Source organism: Ursus americanus, chromosome 32 (genome assembly GCF_024610735.1).
Source record: "Ursus americanus isolate L20-20 chromosome 32, mUrsAme1.1.p, whole genome shotgun sequence".
Lineage (NCBI taxonomy): Eukaryota > Metazoa > Chordata > Mammalia > Carnivora > Ursidae > Ursus > Ursus americanus.
Genome location: NC_142158.1, coordinates 18,939,188 through 18,953,709, shown reverse-complemented (window position 1 = coordinate 18,953,709; position 14,522 = coordinate 18,939,188). Strand labels below are relative to the sequence as shown.

General features: G+C 47.2%; 1 protein-coding gene across 3 annotated transcripts in view; it reads right to left on the bottom strand.

Moving 5' to 3' along the window:
• JARID2 (jumonji and AT-rich interaction domain containing 2) overlaps positions 1-14,522 on the bottom strand; it is a 252,396-nt gene that overhangs the window by 101,716 nt on the left and 136,158 nt on the right. Inside the window, exons 1-2 of one of the 3 annotated variants that reach the window (XM_045811687.2) lie at positions 11,700-11,842; positions 2,201-2,342 (exon numbers count right to left, since the gene is read on the bottom strand). The exons of 1 other annotated variant lie outside the window; for it this stretch is intronic. In XM_045811687.2, the coding sequence (XP_045667643.2) occupies positions 2,201-2,342; positions 11,700-11,766 (209 nt within the window). In that variant the 5' untranslated portion in view covers positions 11,767-11,842. Of the gene's footprint in view, positions 1-2,200; positions 2,343-11,699; positions 11,843-14,522 lie in introns of those variants that run through there. One more of the 3 variants, XM_045811686.2, reaches the window with a different exon arrangement.

Sequence of the window (14,522 nt, the reverse complement as noted above, 5' to 3'; positions counted from 1 at the left end):
TTTGGCTCAGGTCATGATCATAGGTCGTGAGACCAAGCCGCCATCCAGCTCTGCACCGGGCATGCAGCCTACTTAAGAAAATTGTTTCTCTCCCTCTCCTCCGCCCTTCCTCTCTAAAGGTTTAAAAAAAAATAAAAGTTATTATTTTGTATTTGTAATGTACCCTACAAGACTGCAAGAAATTTTAGCCCTAACTTCCCTACTTGTAAACTACAAAGCACTCCTCGTGTTAACTCCAGGCCACCCCAGACCAGCCCTCAATCCAGCCCAACCTGTCAAACCATAACCTAGGTTATGCCCCTGATGGATTTCCCTAGCAGAGTGTGACTGTAACCAAATAAAATGCTGCTATGAATCCTTAATTCAGTAAAACAAGGTACTTGGCACACTAATTAAAGCAGATTAAAAATGGTTACGTTTTCCTTAGATTCATCCTGAACAAAATTTCTCTCTCCCACTGTCTGGAGACAAAAGTCAAAGACCGATGTGCACACAGCTGCCCCACACCAACACAGCAGCCTGCAAAGAGGAAGCCAGTAGCACTGAAAACTAAGAAAGGCACTACCGGGAGTCCAGGACAAAGGGCCAGCATCCCCCCCACCCCAAGAGAACGAAGCCGTAGAGATGCTGGTCATCACACCCCCGTACTGGTGGGATCTTTGGGGGCGGGGAGAATTGATAGCCATGCAGCTCAAGGACCAGGTGCAGACATTTCCAACCACACTCAGAATTTTGATCCCCAAATGGGAGATAAAAGATGATGGCAGATACATGACCACCCGCCCACGTCTGGAAGCATGGACAACATCATTACAGGTTCCAACCTATTCCCTGATGGGATTTCTACACACATCCTCAACTTCCCTCTCTTGTGAGGGTGCATTTCTCCAACTGGGACCGAGCGAATGTTTGTGGCGAGTATCTGCAACATGACAGACTTGTCACTGAGACACTCACCCAAGGGTCTTTAAAAGATAGTAACCTACAAGGCCCAGGACATTGCCAGAGACTCTTCGTCCATATGCTTGCTGACTAACAACAGATCTGAGACCTCTTCTGAGACACAGCGCTGAGAATTAAGAGAAAACTGTATTCTGGGTTTTCTAAATGAAGAAAGACATGGCATGATGGAGGAAAATAAACGACTGAGCTACCGTCTCAAATTTCAGACCGAAGTATGGTTCTGGTAAGGATCTCAAAATACCTAATGTATGGCGAAGCCAATCCTTTCCTCTTAATTTCCACTATACTCCGTACGTCATTACATAACACACATCTAGACAATTTCCATAAGGTAACTAGAATTCTGGAGAAAGAGTACACAGCAGCAGCCAGGCCAAGGGATTTTTTTTTTTCTTTTCCCCAACCTCTCAAACCACCAGGTTCTAAGAAAAAGTCACTAACCTAGTCATCCAGGAAAACCTCGAGTATGAGAACGGAAAAAAAGAAAAAAAAACAAAAAACAAAACTGGAAATGGAATATCATTTCTAGATGGGGTGGGAGGTGGGGAGCACAACCTGAGGTATGAAATCAGGCAGATGACCAGCAAGAGGTTTTATAAACACCCCATTAAAAGCAGCATTATATAATGTCGACTGCCACAGTTTGACCGTGAAGCCACAAACTTATCAAACTCCCATAGCCAACTTCCCTATCAAACTCAAGCTTATTTAAGAAAGTTATTTAAAAAAAAAAAACAAAAACAAAAAACAAAAAAAAGCTGGTAAATTAGAAGTTTTATGAACGATTCCCTCCACTTCCGCCGGGGCTAAACACCACGCCGTTCTGTTTTCCTGGGAAGGAACACTGTTCAGAAACATCGCATTTAATTCTTCAACAGTTTTAGGAACAGCTCTCTTCAGACATGGCTACATACCATCGAATTGACTCCAGAAATTGAGGAGAGTCACTTAAAATGATCAGAGAAGACAGGAGTTACAAGTTGGCAACCCTGTGGCCAATGCTCAGGGCAGGAACGGGCTCTGTTTGGCCCACGGCATTTTCCGGTATGTTCGTTTTGAGTGACAATTAGTGGACAAAGTTTGGAAACCAGGACCTGTGATACAGAACATCCAGAACCCTGGCTCCTCTACGAAAACCAGGAGACTGGGTGGGTGGGTGGGCCTGAGTTGGCTCCCCTGTGGGAAACACTGGCGTCCCAGGTTTAAGGCGCCAGCATTTTCAGCCTTGGGTACTAACCTTTTCCTCGACGGCCCTTCTTCAAAATCTGAAGAACTAACATCGTTGCTAGTAGAGGACACTTGGGATGCATCGTCCTTCTCATTCTCTGACTGTTCTGACGCTGGTCCTAATCCCTTAGACTGGCCATTACCAAGGAGCCCTACAGGTGAGAAAAGGGGACAAAGACTTAAAACACATGACATCAGGAAGTAGCACTTTACCACAGTTACCCCTACACCATGGCTGATGAGGCCGGACCAGAATTTGGAAAGAAGAGGATTAGAAGGTACATATCCCCCTTTTGAGCGGGACACCTCATCCTACGTGAGGCCTAGGAAATCATTTCAACAGTAAGAAACGCAGGCAGGATTTTGCAACCATAATATACTTTGCCGGGGTCTTATTGAAATACGTAAACATCTTTCAGGACTTGGCCTAGGAAGAAAGGCACTCGTGTATTACCAATTCAAACTAGTTAACCTTCAAAGGCTAATAGATGGACGCTAGAAATACTGAACTCCTGGGGCGCCTGGCTGGCTCGGTGGGGGGAGCGTGCAACTCTTGTTCTCAGGGTTGTGAGTTTGAGCCCCACGTGGGGTGGAGAGACAACTTTAAAATAAATCTTAAAAAAAACAACAACAACAAAAATATGGAAATCTTTTGGAACTGCCTTCAGGAACCAGACAAGAGAAAGCATTATTTTGGAGCCATAGCTTAAGTTATTAACCAGAAATCCTACTACACAATTTCCTCTTCATAGTAATCTGTTATATCAGACAGTCACATTGCCTTTGATGGTCTCAAAGGAGAAGGCCTCTCTAGGACTGCATATATGACGACACCATGCAAAAGAAGGAGTCTTGGGGCCCCAGGATGTCCTGTTAAGTAGCCGAACTGGAGAAAGGTCCCAGGGAAGGACCTGTGCTAAGTGTTACTGTAAGTATTTTAATAAGCATGGAGGCCCCAGTAATGGGCGATGGTGGAATAAAAGCCTGGGCGGTCTTGTAGCACTGAGACGCTCTTGCATCTAGGGCTCCGGACATGATTTAAGTCCTACCGATGGGAAGCTCGCCCCAACGCAAGTGTCCGCAGCGACTAGGCCCCAATTTCTCGGTCTCATCAGCAGCCTCATGGGCATCAGAAGCTGGGAACCCACAAGAATGCCTGCCCGGGACCTAGGTTTTCACAGCCACAGTGCTTGGCTTTTAATTTTAAGCAAAGCCAAATTATAGTGTGGCCCCTTGATTTTCATCCTTCCAACGTGTCCACCAATGTTGTAGGCACTTAATTCCCTGTCTTAAATCCCTTTCTGCTTCCAACACTTAAGAGTGGTTCCGACTAGTGGACGAAACATATAGGAAACAAGATTCTACCTGTTTGGTAAAGTCGTCTGAAAGAACGTGGTATAAGGTAACCCAACCCTGAGACTCGGCCTATTTATGCATGCGCTTCTGTGTTTTCCCATCCTTTCTGAGGATGAGGAAACCACAACGTTGGAAATCTACTGTGATGCGATAAATAAAGCCCGCCGCAATCACTCAGACGTGCGGCTTTCAGGAGTCAGGACTGCAAAACAGAAGTGAAAACATACACAACTTCCCCAAGAAAGAGAAAACATGGGCAATTTACACTGTGAGGCCCAAAAGAGACATGAACTGTATGGAAGTCACAGTCTAAAGGTAGAGGTATGGTCCGTGCTACCCACTACTGGGGCTATCAGTCATATGCAGTTCTTTTTTTTAACGTGTGTTTTTTTTGTTTTTTGTTTTGTTTTTTTTGAGGTGGGGGGATGGGACAGAGGGAGAGGGGGAGAGAGAATCTTTTTTTTTAAGATTTTATTTATTTATGTGACAGAGGGACAGCCAGAGAGAGGGGGAACACAAGCAGGGGGAGTGGGAGAGGAAGAAGCAGGCTCCCAGCGGAGGAGCCCGATGTGGGACTCGATCCCGGAACACCGGGATCACGCCCTGAGCCAAAGGCAGACGCTTAATGACTGCGCTACCCAGGCGCCCCGGGAGAGAGAATCTTAAGCAGGCTCCACACCCAGCACAGAGCCCCACTCGGGGCTTGATCTCACAACCTGAGATCATGACCTGAGCCAAAACCAAGAGTCGGATGCTTAACTGCCCGAGCCACCCAGGCGCCCAATCACATGTAGCTACTGAGCATCTGAAATATAGTGCGGGGAAGGAAATGAATTATTTTTTTTTAAGATTTTTTTATTTATTTATTCGACAGGATAGAGATAGCCAGCGAGAGAGGGAACACAAGCAGGGGGAGTGGGAGAGGAAGAAGCAGGCTCACAGTGGAGGAGCCTGATGTGGGGCTCGATCCCGTAACGCCGGGATCACGCCCTGAGCCGAAGGCAGACGCCTAACCGCTGTGCCACCCAGGCGCCCCGGAAATGAATTATTTTTAATCAACTGAAAAACTAAACATCCGGTAATTTTATATTGATTAATTTTTGAAACATTTTGGATGTATCCTTGGGGTGGAGTCAACTTATATGAAAAATTCATCTTCGCTGGCTTTAGATTATTTAATGAAGCTCTAGACAACTAAACCTGCATAATGCATAGGTATTAAGTACATAAAGTGACATAGAGCACCTTAGTAAGGTCATAGGGTGAGGAGAAAGCCTACGGAAAACAGAAGGATGCATACAGGCGATACTCAGAGAAGAAGAAACCGGGCCAGGGAGAGAAGTCAGAAATGTAAAGAGGAGACAGGTGAATGGCCACACTTGAAAAGGTTGGGCAGTTCAAAATGAGAACTCTGATTACAGAACCACATGTAAAATTAATGAGAGAGAGAAAGAGAGGCATCATAAGTATAAGCTTACTCTTGGTTGGGTTCACATTTTCCAATAGTCCGTAAGTACAAACAGGAGAATAAAGCAAGAGAGGAGGGAGGGAATGGGAGTTCATCCAGGCTTTTTTTTTTTTTTTTTAATTTTTGAAATTTTTATCATCTGTTCATTTTCCTAACACCCACCATATGCCAGGGCCCTGGGGATACAGGCAAAAATCAAACAAAACCTAATTCCAGCGAGGCGGTAGATCGACAAGCACACATGGGTGGCTCAGTTAGTAAGTGCAAAGAAGAAACCTTGCACTTTGGAGGGGAAGGAAAAAGTGATGGGGGTGGGGAGACGACGGGACAGAGTGAAATGTGAATCAGTGAAGGCAGCACACTGGTGGCCAGCACACCACCACCACGGAACAGGGGGATGGTGGTAGTGAAGTAGAGTAGGGGGTTGTTTTGAAGCTGTGTTTTTGATCAAGGAGGAAACAAGCAAGGACCATGTAGTGTTAGGTGAAGCCTGGGCAGAAACACTACTGTACCGTTCGGTACATAACAAGATCGTCCGTATTTGCTGCATGAGTAAGCAGCTAGTGAGTGAGCGAGCAGAGAAGAGTGAAGCTATTCAGTGACAAGCTACACTCCTGCCCTTCTGGCGAGAATCATCTCTGCCGATTATAGGGCAGTCATTCTCAAACGTGAGCATGAAGAGAATCACCTGTCCGAACACAGTCCCCTAGACTTCATCACCCCCAGTCTGCCCTATTCTAACAAGCTCCCACGTGATGTGACGCGGCCTTGGCTGGTCCGGGGAACCACATTTTGAGAGCCACGACTGGAGGGCAAAGCCAGGTTCAAGCTGGCAGGAGACCTAGAGCTCTAAGACACTAGGAAGCTCAGGCAAGTGCATCACCCATGACGACCTAAATGAAAATAAGGCATCCAACCCCAAAGTTCTACGGGGCGCATTCTTCTACCTTTTCTCAGGGATTTTGTGAAGGCAAAGACGATGACTTAAACGACTTAATCACAAAGCTCTAAGGAGTCGGCTAATGACAAATTCAGAGAAAAAAAAGTAACACGTGGCCGGGGGGGGGGGGGGGTTCATATCTAAGAGGCATCAATGTAAAAAGGCATAGGATGTTCCCCACCACCCTCCCCCAAGAAGTCGACTGTCCAAAGTGCAAATTCAGGGAAACTGGATTGTGAAATTTACAAGGGAAGAGGGAACGTGAATTGACACGGCGTGAGCTCACTGAAGCTCGCTGGTGAGACGGCAGTGGGCAGGATGCTATGAAGCGACATCAAGGCGTGGCTAAGCTACAGAAAAAACGACTGCTAGTAGTGCGTCCACGGTCCCAAGCCCTCACCAGACTAACAGCTCTTCGGAGAACTCCAAAGTTGCCCCCATTCCGACGATTAACAAGGACGGTCACCTGAACTCTAAGACAGAAGTCTGATTTTGCTTTCCAGATTAGGAAAACTGGGGCCCATAGAGAGGGAACTGATAGCCTGTCAATGCCAACTGAAGGAGCTCAGCTTTCCACTGCCTCTGTAAGGGGAGCAAGACCCATTTGTTCTGCATGCAATCTGCTCTTTCAGTTTGAGTACCCCATCCTGTACAGAGAACACGTACATTTATTTTCAGTGAGACAGTCAACAGGATTGGACAGACATGTGCCCACCTCCACCCAGCTCCCCCCCACCCCAGTCCACTCTCACACCTTGGTGTACTGGCTACCCCATTTCATTTTCAATGTTTTAATCCAAATCATACTGCCTCCCCAATCCAGAAGAGCCGGGTCAGCAAGACAGAAGAGGACGGCACAGGGCAGAAGAGCCATTATCAGAACATTAGACAAGCACGTGTGTGTTGCCTTTTCTTCTCCCTAACAAAGCCCTGCCATCAATTTTTTGAATTATTATTTTTAGTCGATGAAAACTAACGGAACAGCGTCCCCTCCTTCTAACACATGAGCTGATTTTATTTTCCCAAACCCCTCCCCCGATCACCACGAACCTTCCTTGGGAGAGGAGGTTAAACGGAGAAAATCGAATGGCCCAAAGATCCCGTTCTCCCCACATGAGCATTTGTTCCCCTCTATTAATATTCAGGAGGTTGAACTTAAATTAAACCACGTCTATTGTCTCTCACAAAAGCAATAAATATGAGCTGAAAATTCCAAACCACTGCGGGGGAAGGCAGCTTGGGGACTGCCTGCAACCTTGGCTAGCCACCAGCGGTGGAAAAGGGCAATGTGTCCCAGGCCTGAGACCACTGGGCCACCACCGGGCAGCAGTGCCGGTCCTCACAGGCTGAGAATCCCCAAAGAATCCAGTACAACAGAACCGGGCCATCACACTCCGGGGCCTTGCAGCCCATCTCCCAAATTAGCAAGAAATGAAAAGGCTTTCCATTCAAGGCAACACACCAAAACTGGCTTCTTTTCTAAGCCTGGAACAGCAGTGGCGGCACTGGGTAAGAATCCCTGTCCTTGGAAGACTGCAGATGTAGGACCATGATTTCCCTCCTGCCTTCACATAAAGGGGGTGGGGGGTGGGGAGGGATACAAACAAGGCCAAGGATCCCATTAGCTCCAGAACTCCAGCTTAAGCAACTGATGAGAACTACAGATTTCAGAACACTGGTGTCGAGAGAGAGAGAAGGGAATCCTTTTCTAACGCTGGGACGGACGGGGACACACACACACACACACACACACACACACACACACACACACTTAGAATGTGCAGCCCTTCTAATTTCATGTTTTAGACACAAAGAAGTTTCACCAGCCCTCCCATTAGCTATCCGCACATGACAGAATACAAAACCAAAGGGAAAAAAAATCGAACCCCTGTGTTTCACAAAAAGCAGTGCCCAAAGACGGGTGAAAGAGAAGGGAAAAAATAAGGAGAGCTTTGAAGTGATTCCCTAGCTTCCAAAACATCTGGAGCACACCAAACGTATTAGCATATTAGGAGAGTCGATGTATTTGGCTTTGTTGTGGAAGAGACGCACAAAAGGTAATTCTGTATTATACAGCCAATGCCCGTCTGTCACCCCGTCACTGTGAGACAAGGTATCACATTACATATTAAACAGTCAAGCATCCAAAGAGAGCTTTCATTTTCAGCTGCTGTGTGTGTGTGTGTGTGTGCGTGCGTGCTGGGGGATGGGGATGGCTGCCGCACTTTGAGTTGAGAGAAAAATTACCACAACAGCCCCCTTGGTTGAGGTAGGACCTTCTCCCAGATATTCAGAATGCATAGTCTGCTGCCATTGCTAGTCAAAAATAAAGTCTATGTTTCACTCAAATTTTTAAAGAAAAATCTGTGGATTTTTTTTTTTTTCCTCTGGGATGCCAGGGAAAATCCGGCTTGGGCCAGCCTCGCAGGTTCAACAAGAACACAGAGTCCGAACCCAACTGTACACACGCGGGTCAGCAGCTAAGCTGCTGGATCGATCCCCGGGTTCCAGGGAAGGGGGTGGGCAGGGCAGAGAGGTCTGCGAGGCTAAGCCCAGGCTGGTCCGCGGACATCCTCCCCACATCAAAGCGCTGAGGTGGACGAGAACAAATGACAGTCTCGAGGCATGATGTCACTGCCACACTCATGGTCAACAGAGCACAAATGAAAGTGGGTTGAATACCTCGGCTTATAGAAAATAATTATCCCTTCCCTCAGGAGAACGGCCCCTGAGCAGATAGGGCTCTCCTTTGTCTACTCTCCACCAGCTATGGAGATGTCCCATTTCATCCAAGAACATGGAAGACAAAAATAACCCCAATGACCCCACAGAAGAGCCCCCCAAGATAAAGAGACGACAGGGGGTTTTGTTAGCTTAACACCCAATAAGTAAACAGATAATGCCCCAGGAACCGTTTCCCACCATCACTCATCCCCCACGAAACCTTCTTTGGCAATCTGCTGCTCCCATGCACACTCAAGTTTTTGGGGAAAAGGTGTTCTCTAAAAAAAAAAAAAAAAAAAAAAAAAAAAAAAAAAACCTAACACAGTACTAATTAATTAACATGGAAAAGTTGGGCCACCAGGAAGGCAAGGCCAATGTCAGATTCCATCCTTTTTTTCTTATTTCGGAATCAAGCACATGGCTACCTTTGAGACGGACGAGCGGGAAGAGAGACAGGATCCTTGAGCCCAGAAGGGATTTCCTCACCTTGAGGCACAAAGGAGCGAGCCAGCAGACCAGACACATTTACACACAGGAAGGGCGACCACAGTGCTGCAAACACTAAAACGGGCCCTGCTCTGGCGGTCTAAACCCCAAACGAGTGAGCACTACCCAAAGACAAAAGACCTCTCCTTCCCACATCCTGACCAGGAGTCACAAGAAGAAAGAAAACAATCCTCATGGAGAGGCTCCGACAACCACCACCAAAGAGCCACAGTGGGACTTCATTTGGTACCAAAAACAAACAAACAAACAAATCCCGGTGGGAACGATCTAGGATCTCTCGTTTCTGGACCAGCCATGGCAGCTACTGGAACTGTGATGATCACAGTGGCAAGCAAACTGTCCTGGGCATTGTGCAACAACTCCTTCACTTCTTTAGGGTAAAGGGCTCTTGCTCCTTACATTCTCCCTCTTTTCCCTCGTTCTTCGTCCTTACCATGAATTTTACAACATCACAATAGGTAGGGTAGCTTGAATAATAAGAGTAATCACCATCATCATCACTGAAATAGAAACACCCACCCTGCTCCACAATGCGCAGCTCTCTCTACTTTTGCATGCGATCATCAATTACTCCTCCATCCCAGGCCTTAACTCCTCCGGGTCCCAACCCCCATCCGGATACCTTATTGATTTGACGCTGGCAAACCAGTCAAAAGCATGCCCACCAGGCCCCCTAGTTATAACCATCCATCCAAAGCATGAATCCTTGGAATCCTCTAGGACACACAACTCAAGCTTCTATCAGCTAAGGAAAAGGTTCCACTGTGCAAATGGCCCAGTACTGAACACCCCAGAGGTCAAAAACCGCCTTCCACATTCAGAAGAAAAGGGATTAAAGACAGATGCTTGATTTAGGCCGGTGTGGAGACCGAGCTGCTGAACAATGGCATCACTGCAGAGCATGAACTTGGAGTCACACACACACAGCAGAGGTAAACACAGGGCATTTCTGGAGAAATTCTTTGAGACAGATTAAGGAGACCAATACATCCAAAGTTTTATGTTCAGATAACCGGACGTGCGAAAATCAGATTTTTTTTTTCCCCCAAAATCATGCGATTTGCACTTCTCAAGGGAGATTTCCATATACCTATGCAGTATATTCTCAGAGAGCCAGGAATAGTCTACCTTTAAGTAACTGCCATATGCATGTGTATATATCTTTAAAGCTTAGTATCATCACTTACACTTACCCCACAGATGAGTTACCAAAAGACACGGGCTCTCAAATATTAGCAAGTCTCTACAAAGTTAAAGCTGGCTTCAACTCAGATGAGCAAACCCCATAAAGTTCCTAGTCTACTAGTCTGTGCTGATAAACAGGCCCCACTCCAAATACTGTGTCCTGACTAACATCACAATTTGTGGAGAAGAGCCACACCCTTAACCCTAAAACCTCTCTGGCTGCTTTTACTCCCTCATACAATACAAATGGACCCCCACAGAAGTTCTCAATTCTCTTGTGTTTGGAGCATGGACTGGGAGGGACGGAAGTTTCTGAGGGCCCTCATTACCTCACTCACAAATCAAACTGCACACCCCTTTTCAGATGAACAGAGTAAGAAAGGATTAAGTGGGCTATCTGAAGTAAAAAATAATAAGAAAAAGAAATTTTGAAGCTGCTGACAGCAAGCAAGTTCAGAGAGGCCTACCACCTCCCAGAGCAACGTTCTTTCTCATACTGAAATCTAAGGGAAGCAACACAAAAAGCAGAACTCTAGGAATGCGGCCACAGAATCTGCAAAGATCAGAGGCACCTAAACTGAGGGCTCCTAAAATTCATTTGTGTTTACATCCAGTAATGCAAACCCAGATTCCTGCACGAGAGATGGGAGGGGAAAAAAAAAAATCGAGAGCACTCGGAGTTTCTAGCTTTAAGGGCTGACCTGGAATCACCCAGTACCCACGTCCATGCCTCAGTTTCCTCCCTCTATCAAGGAAGGAAAACAAGAGATACAAAAGTATGAAGGGAAAGGAAACCATGCATGCTGCTGATAAAGGAAACCAAAGCTGAGGGTGAGGATGAACTAATTAACTTTAATCAAACATCTATTTTTAAATGCTGGGAAATGATCACATCAACTGGCAATAAAATAAAGGGACCAGCCATAGCTGGATGGCGTTCGGTCCCCAGAGAAACGTCTAAATTCATACCAGCCTGGCTAAAACTGCAGATTTGGCCAAAATGGTCAACAGAGCTGAATGCTTTAAGAACGACATTAATTCTCTCTTGTAAATTTCCACAGTGCCTTTTAGGAGCCACGACTGCCCCCAGGGAGGAGATCAAAGCTAAAAGAATATTAATATTAAGCAATCACAACACTTTTTCACATACTCCTATCTATACACACAGATAGACAGATAGATCCATCTAGCACCTTGCCATCCATAATGGATTTAATCAGGACCCCAGCAGGAGAAAAACCACAAAAGGCCTATTTCTCCAACAAAAGCCCTAGCAGCCGGAAACAAACCTAGAGCTATTTGGTTTTTATTTTATTTATAGGAACAGACCTTCTATCCCAGGTTCCTCAAGATAAGCCACCAAAAACTGCACCTGACAGGCCCGTGGAGCAGCCATCCTCAGAGCCGGATCATTGCAGAGAGACAGAGAGGAAGGAGGACAGAGGGAGGGAGGGAGGGAGGGAGGAGGGAGGGCGAGCGCGGCGAGGCAGGCTCCAGAGCACTTGTCAACAATCCTCCCCTGTACGTAATAAGCAGGCGGCGGTGCACATTCCGCGCGGCAATAGGACGGCCGCGCAGCCGGGCCCGGGAGGGGGAGGGGACGCGCCAGGGAGGGAAGGTTATTTATGTGCAGGGGAGGGAACCCAACCCCGAAGAGGAGGGGTCTGGGGCGCGCTTCACCCCCCCCCCCGCTTCCTGATAAATTGAGAGGAGGGGGGGAAAAGGACGGAGAGGAGCGACTAGCTTTTCTCTATCCAGGCCAGGCAATTCCCCCAATCTGCAATGCAGACAAATCCTTACTGGAGAATTTCTGACACTGGGGGGGGATGAGGTGGAGGGTGGAGACCGGACACCTCTGACTGGGGGCGGTCAGCTTAATGGTCCACACGTCTGTGCCCCGTCTGCCAGACCGCCCCCTCCATGCATACAGTGCACCCCCGCGCACAGCGGGGGTGGGTGGGGGTCCGTGCACATTTTCAATGGCGCCCCTTTTTAATATCATAATCTGTGCCATTCAGCACTTGCCTTTTATTTATTTTTATTTGTTTTTTTGGCTGGGAGACCTGGGCAGCGATCCAGGCCCACTGCAGAAATCTCGCTCCACGGGCTCCTCCCCCTCCTCCTCCTCCAGCCCTCCCCTCCCTCCAATCCCGGCTCCCAGGGTGCTTTATTACCTCTGTGATGACCGCCGGGGGCCACCACCGCCCTCCCGCCCCCGGCACGCGGGCGGCCCTCCCCCACGCACGTAAATTCATCTCATCTAATAACACAGAAGCTGTTTCTCCGCATTGTTTCTGGAGTATCTGTCACAGAACAGGCTCTGTGGCCTGGCAGCTGCTGGGGGGGGGGGGGGGGGGGAGGACCGCAGGACTCCCAACAAGGCTGGCCAGCTCCCTGGCCCTGATGACTTCGGGAGCATGCGTCTCCCTTCATTTGTCAGAAAGCAATTTGATTTTCAAAGTCAATTCTTCAAAGCTATTGAACTGCAGCTGGCAATTATGATGTCCAACACACAGGCTCTGAACACGGTCCCACACTCCACTCTTTATGCCTTTCTAATGGGGGGGGGGGATGGTGGCATGCCATCAAAGAACCCGCATGCTAAATTTAAGTGTTACCTCAGATTCAACCAAGGGAGTTGGGAAAAGAATGCCCCTTACTATTACTTGTAGTTGTTACTTAACCACTGAATGAGCCCCTCCTGGGCTTTACACACTTTAAGTTACTTAGACCACACAAAAACCCTCAAAGCTGATGCCGGCTTTGCTTACGGCCAGCTAAGAGTTACCCAGAGCTGGTGATTATTCCTTCCATGGGGGCAGTTTCCCCTTGCCTAAATCACCGAGGCATATCTACCCGCCTCCCTTTTAAACAAACAAAAAACATATCAGAAGTTTGGTGATGGTCTTTCCTGATCAGAATTACAGGCGGGGCCTTAGAAACCATCTAGTATAAACCCCACTTTACAGATGTGCACACTGAGGCCTTATGCAGGTATGGCTTTTAACTAAGATCAGAGCTAGCTCCTTTTAAGAAGTTTTCGACCAAAGGTCATCCAAGAACTCCAGGGTATCTAGGGACCGAACCACCTCATGATACAATTCCCCAGAGAAATCACGGGGCTGGAAAATCCCTCTCGTATCCTCTCCTGCCCCATGTGTGAGCCAGCAGAGCAGACCCTCATTCAGTTCTCTCCAGGGCAGTATATTCCTATAATGTCGAACAACTGTTTGGCACGCATCCCACGACAGCATAAGTCATACACAGTCAATTAAAGGACATTTAAGGGATGACTATTTGGCTTTTTTTCTCTTCTTTCTACTGGGACTGGTCTTCTGGTGCCCTCAGTCATCAAAAGCACCCAACAGAGAACTGGAAATACGGGATGGTCATTCTGAGAAAAGGTAAGGAAGACAGCAAGAGCCACAAGACCTAAAATGCCTCCCCAAAATCCAGCTTGACAGTCACGTCTGAATACTGGTCATCCTTAACGACCCCAGCTCTGTGTAGAGAGCCCTGCTTTTTCACCTCCACTCTCTGACTTCACTGTGTCCTCTTCCCGTTGTCTGGAGAGTAACTAGGCCTTTAAATTTCAATAAATAAGACCTCACGGAGTATTGGCCCTGACTGCTTTTACTTCCAAGACCATCATCAGGATCTGATCGTGCACTCCACGTTCCCTAATGCTAAGGTTAGACCCGTGTGTCTGCTCTGACCCATGCTCTGCTGCTGGGTCGGGAAAAGAGGTGAAAACTTCTGGCCTGTCAACTTCAACAGGTTTTGGACTGTTCGGATAAAACGCTGTTTCACCAAAGAGGAAACGCGTCAGAAGTACCACATACATGGAACAACAGCCTCTGGGGGAGACGCAATAAAACTGAAAACGGCGTCCTGTTTCTGAATAAAAATACAACTTTCAATACTGAAATTCTGAGCTAGAGAGGGGAGAGTTTCAACATTACATTCAAAGATCAGAGCAAGTTCCAAGTTTTAAGTGAAGACTCCCCAAATGTCGCCCACCCACTTCAGTCTTCCTGTTTCAGTTTAATGTAAAAAAACACCTATAAACCCACAGCCAAACCAGTTACTAAAGCATTGGCTATATGCTCCTGCCTACTGCACTTCACTATTTTTTAAGTTAGGCATATGTAT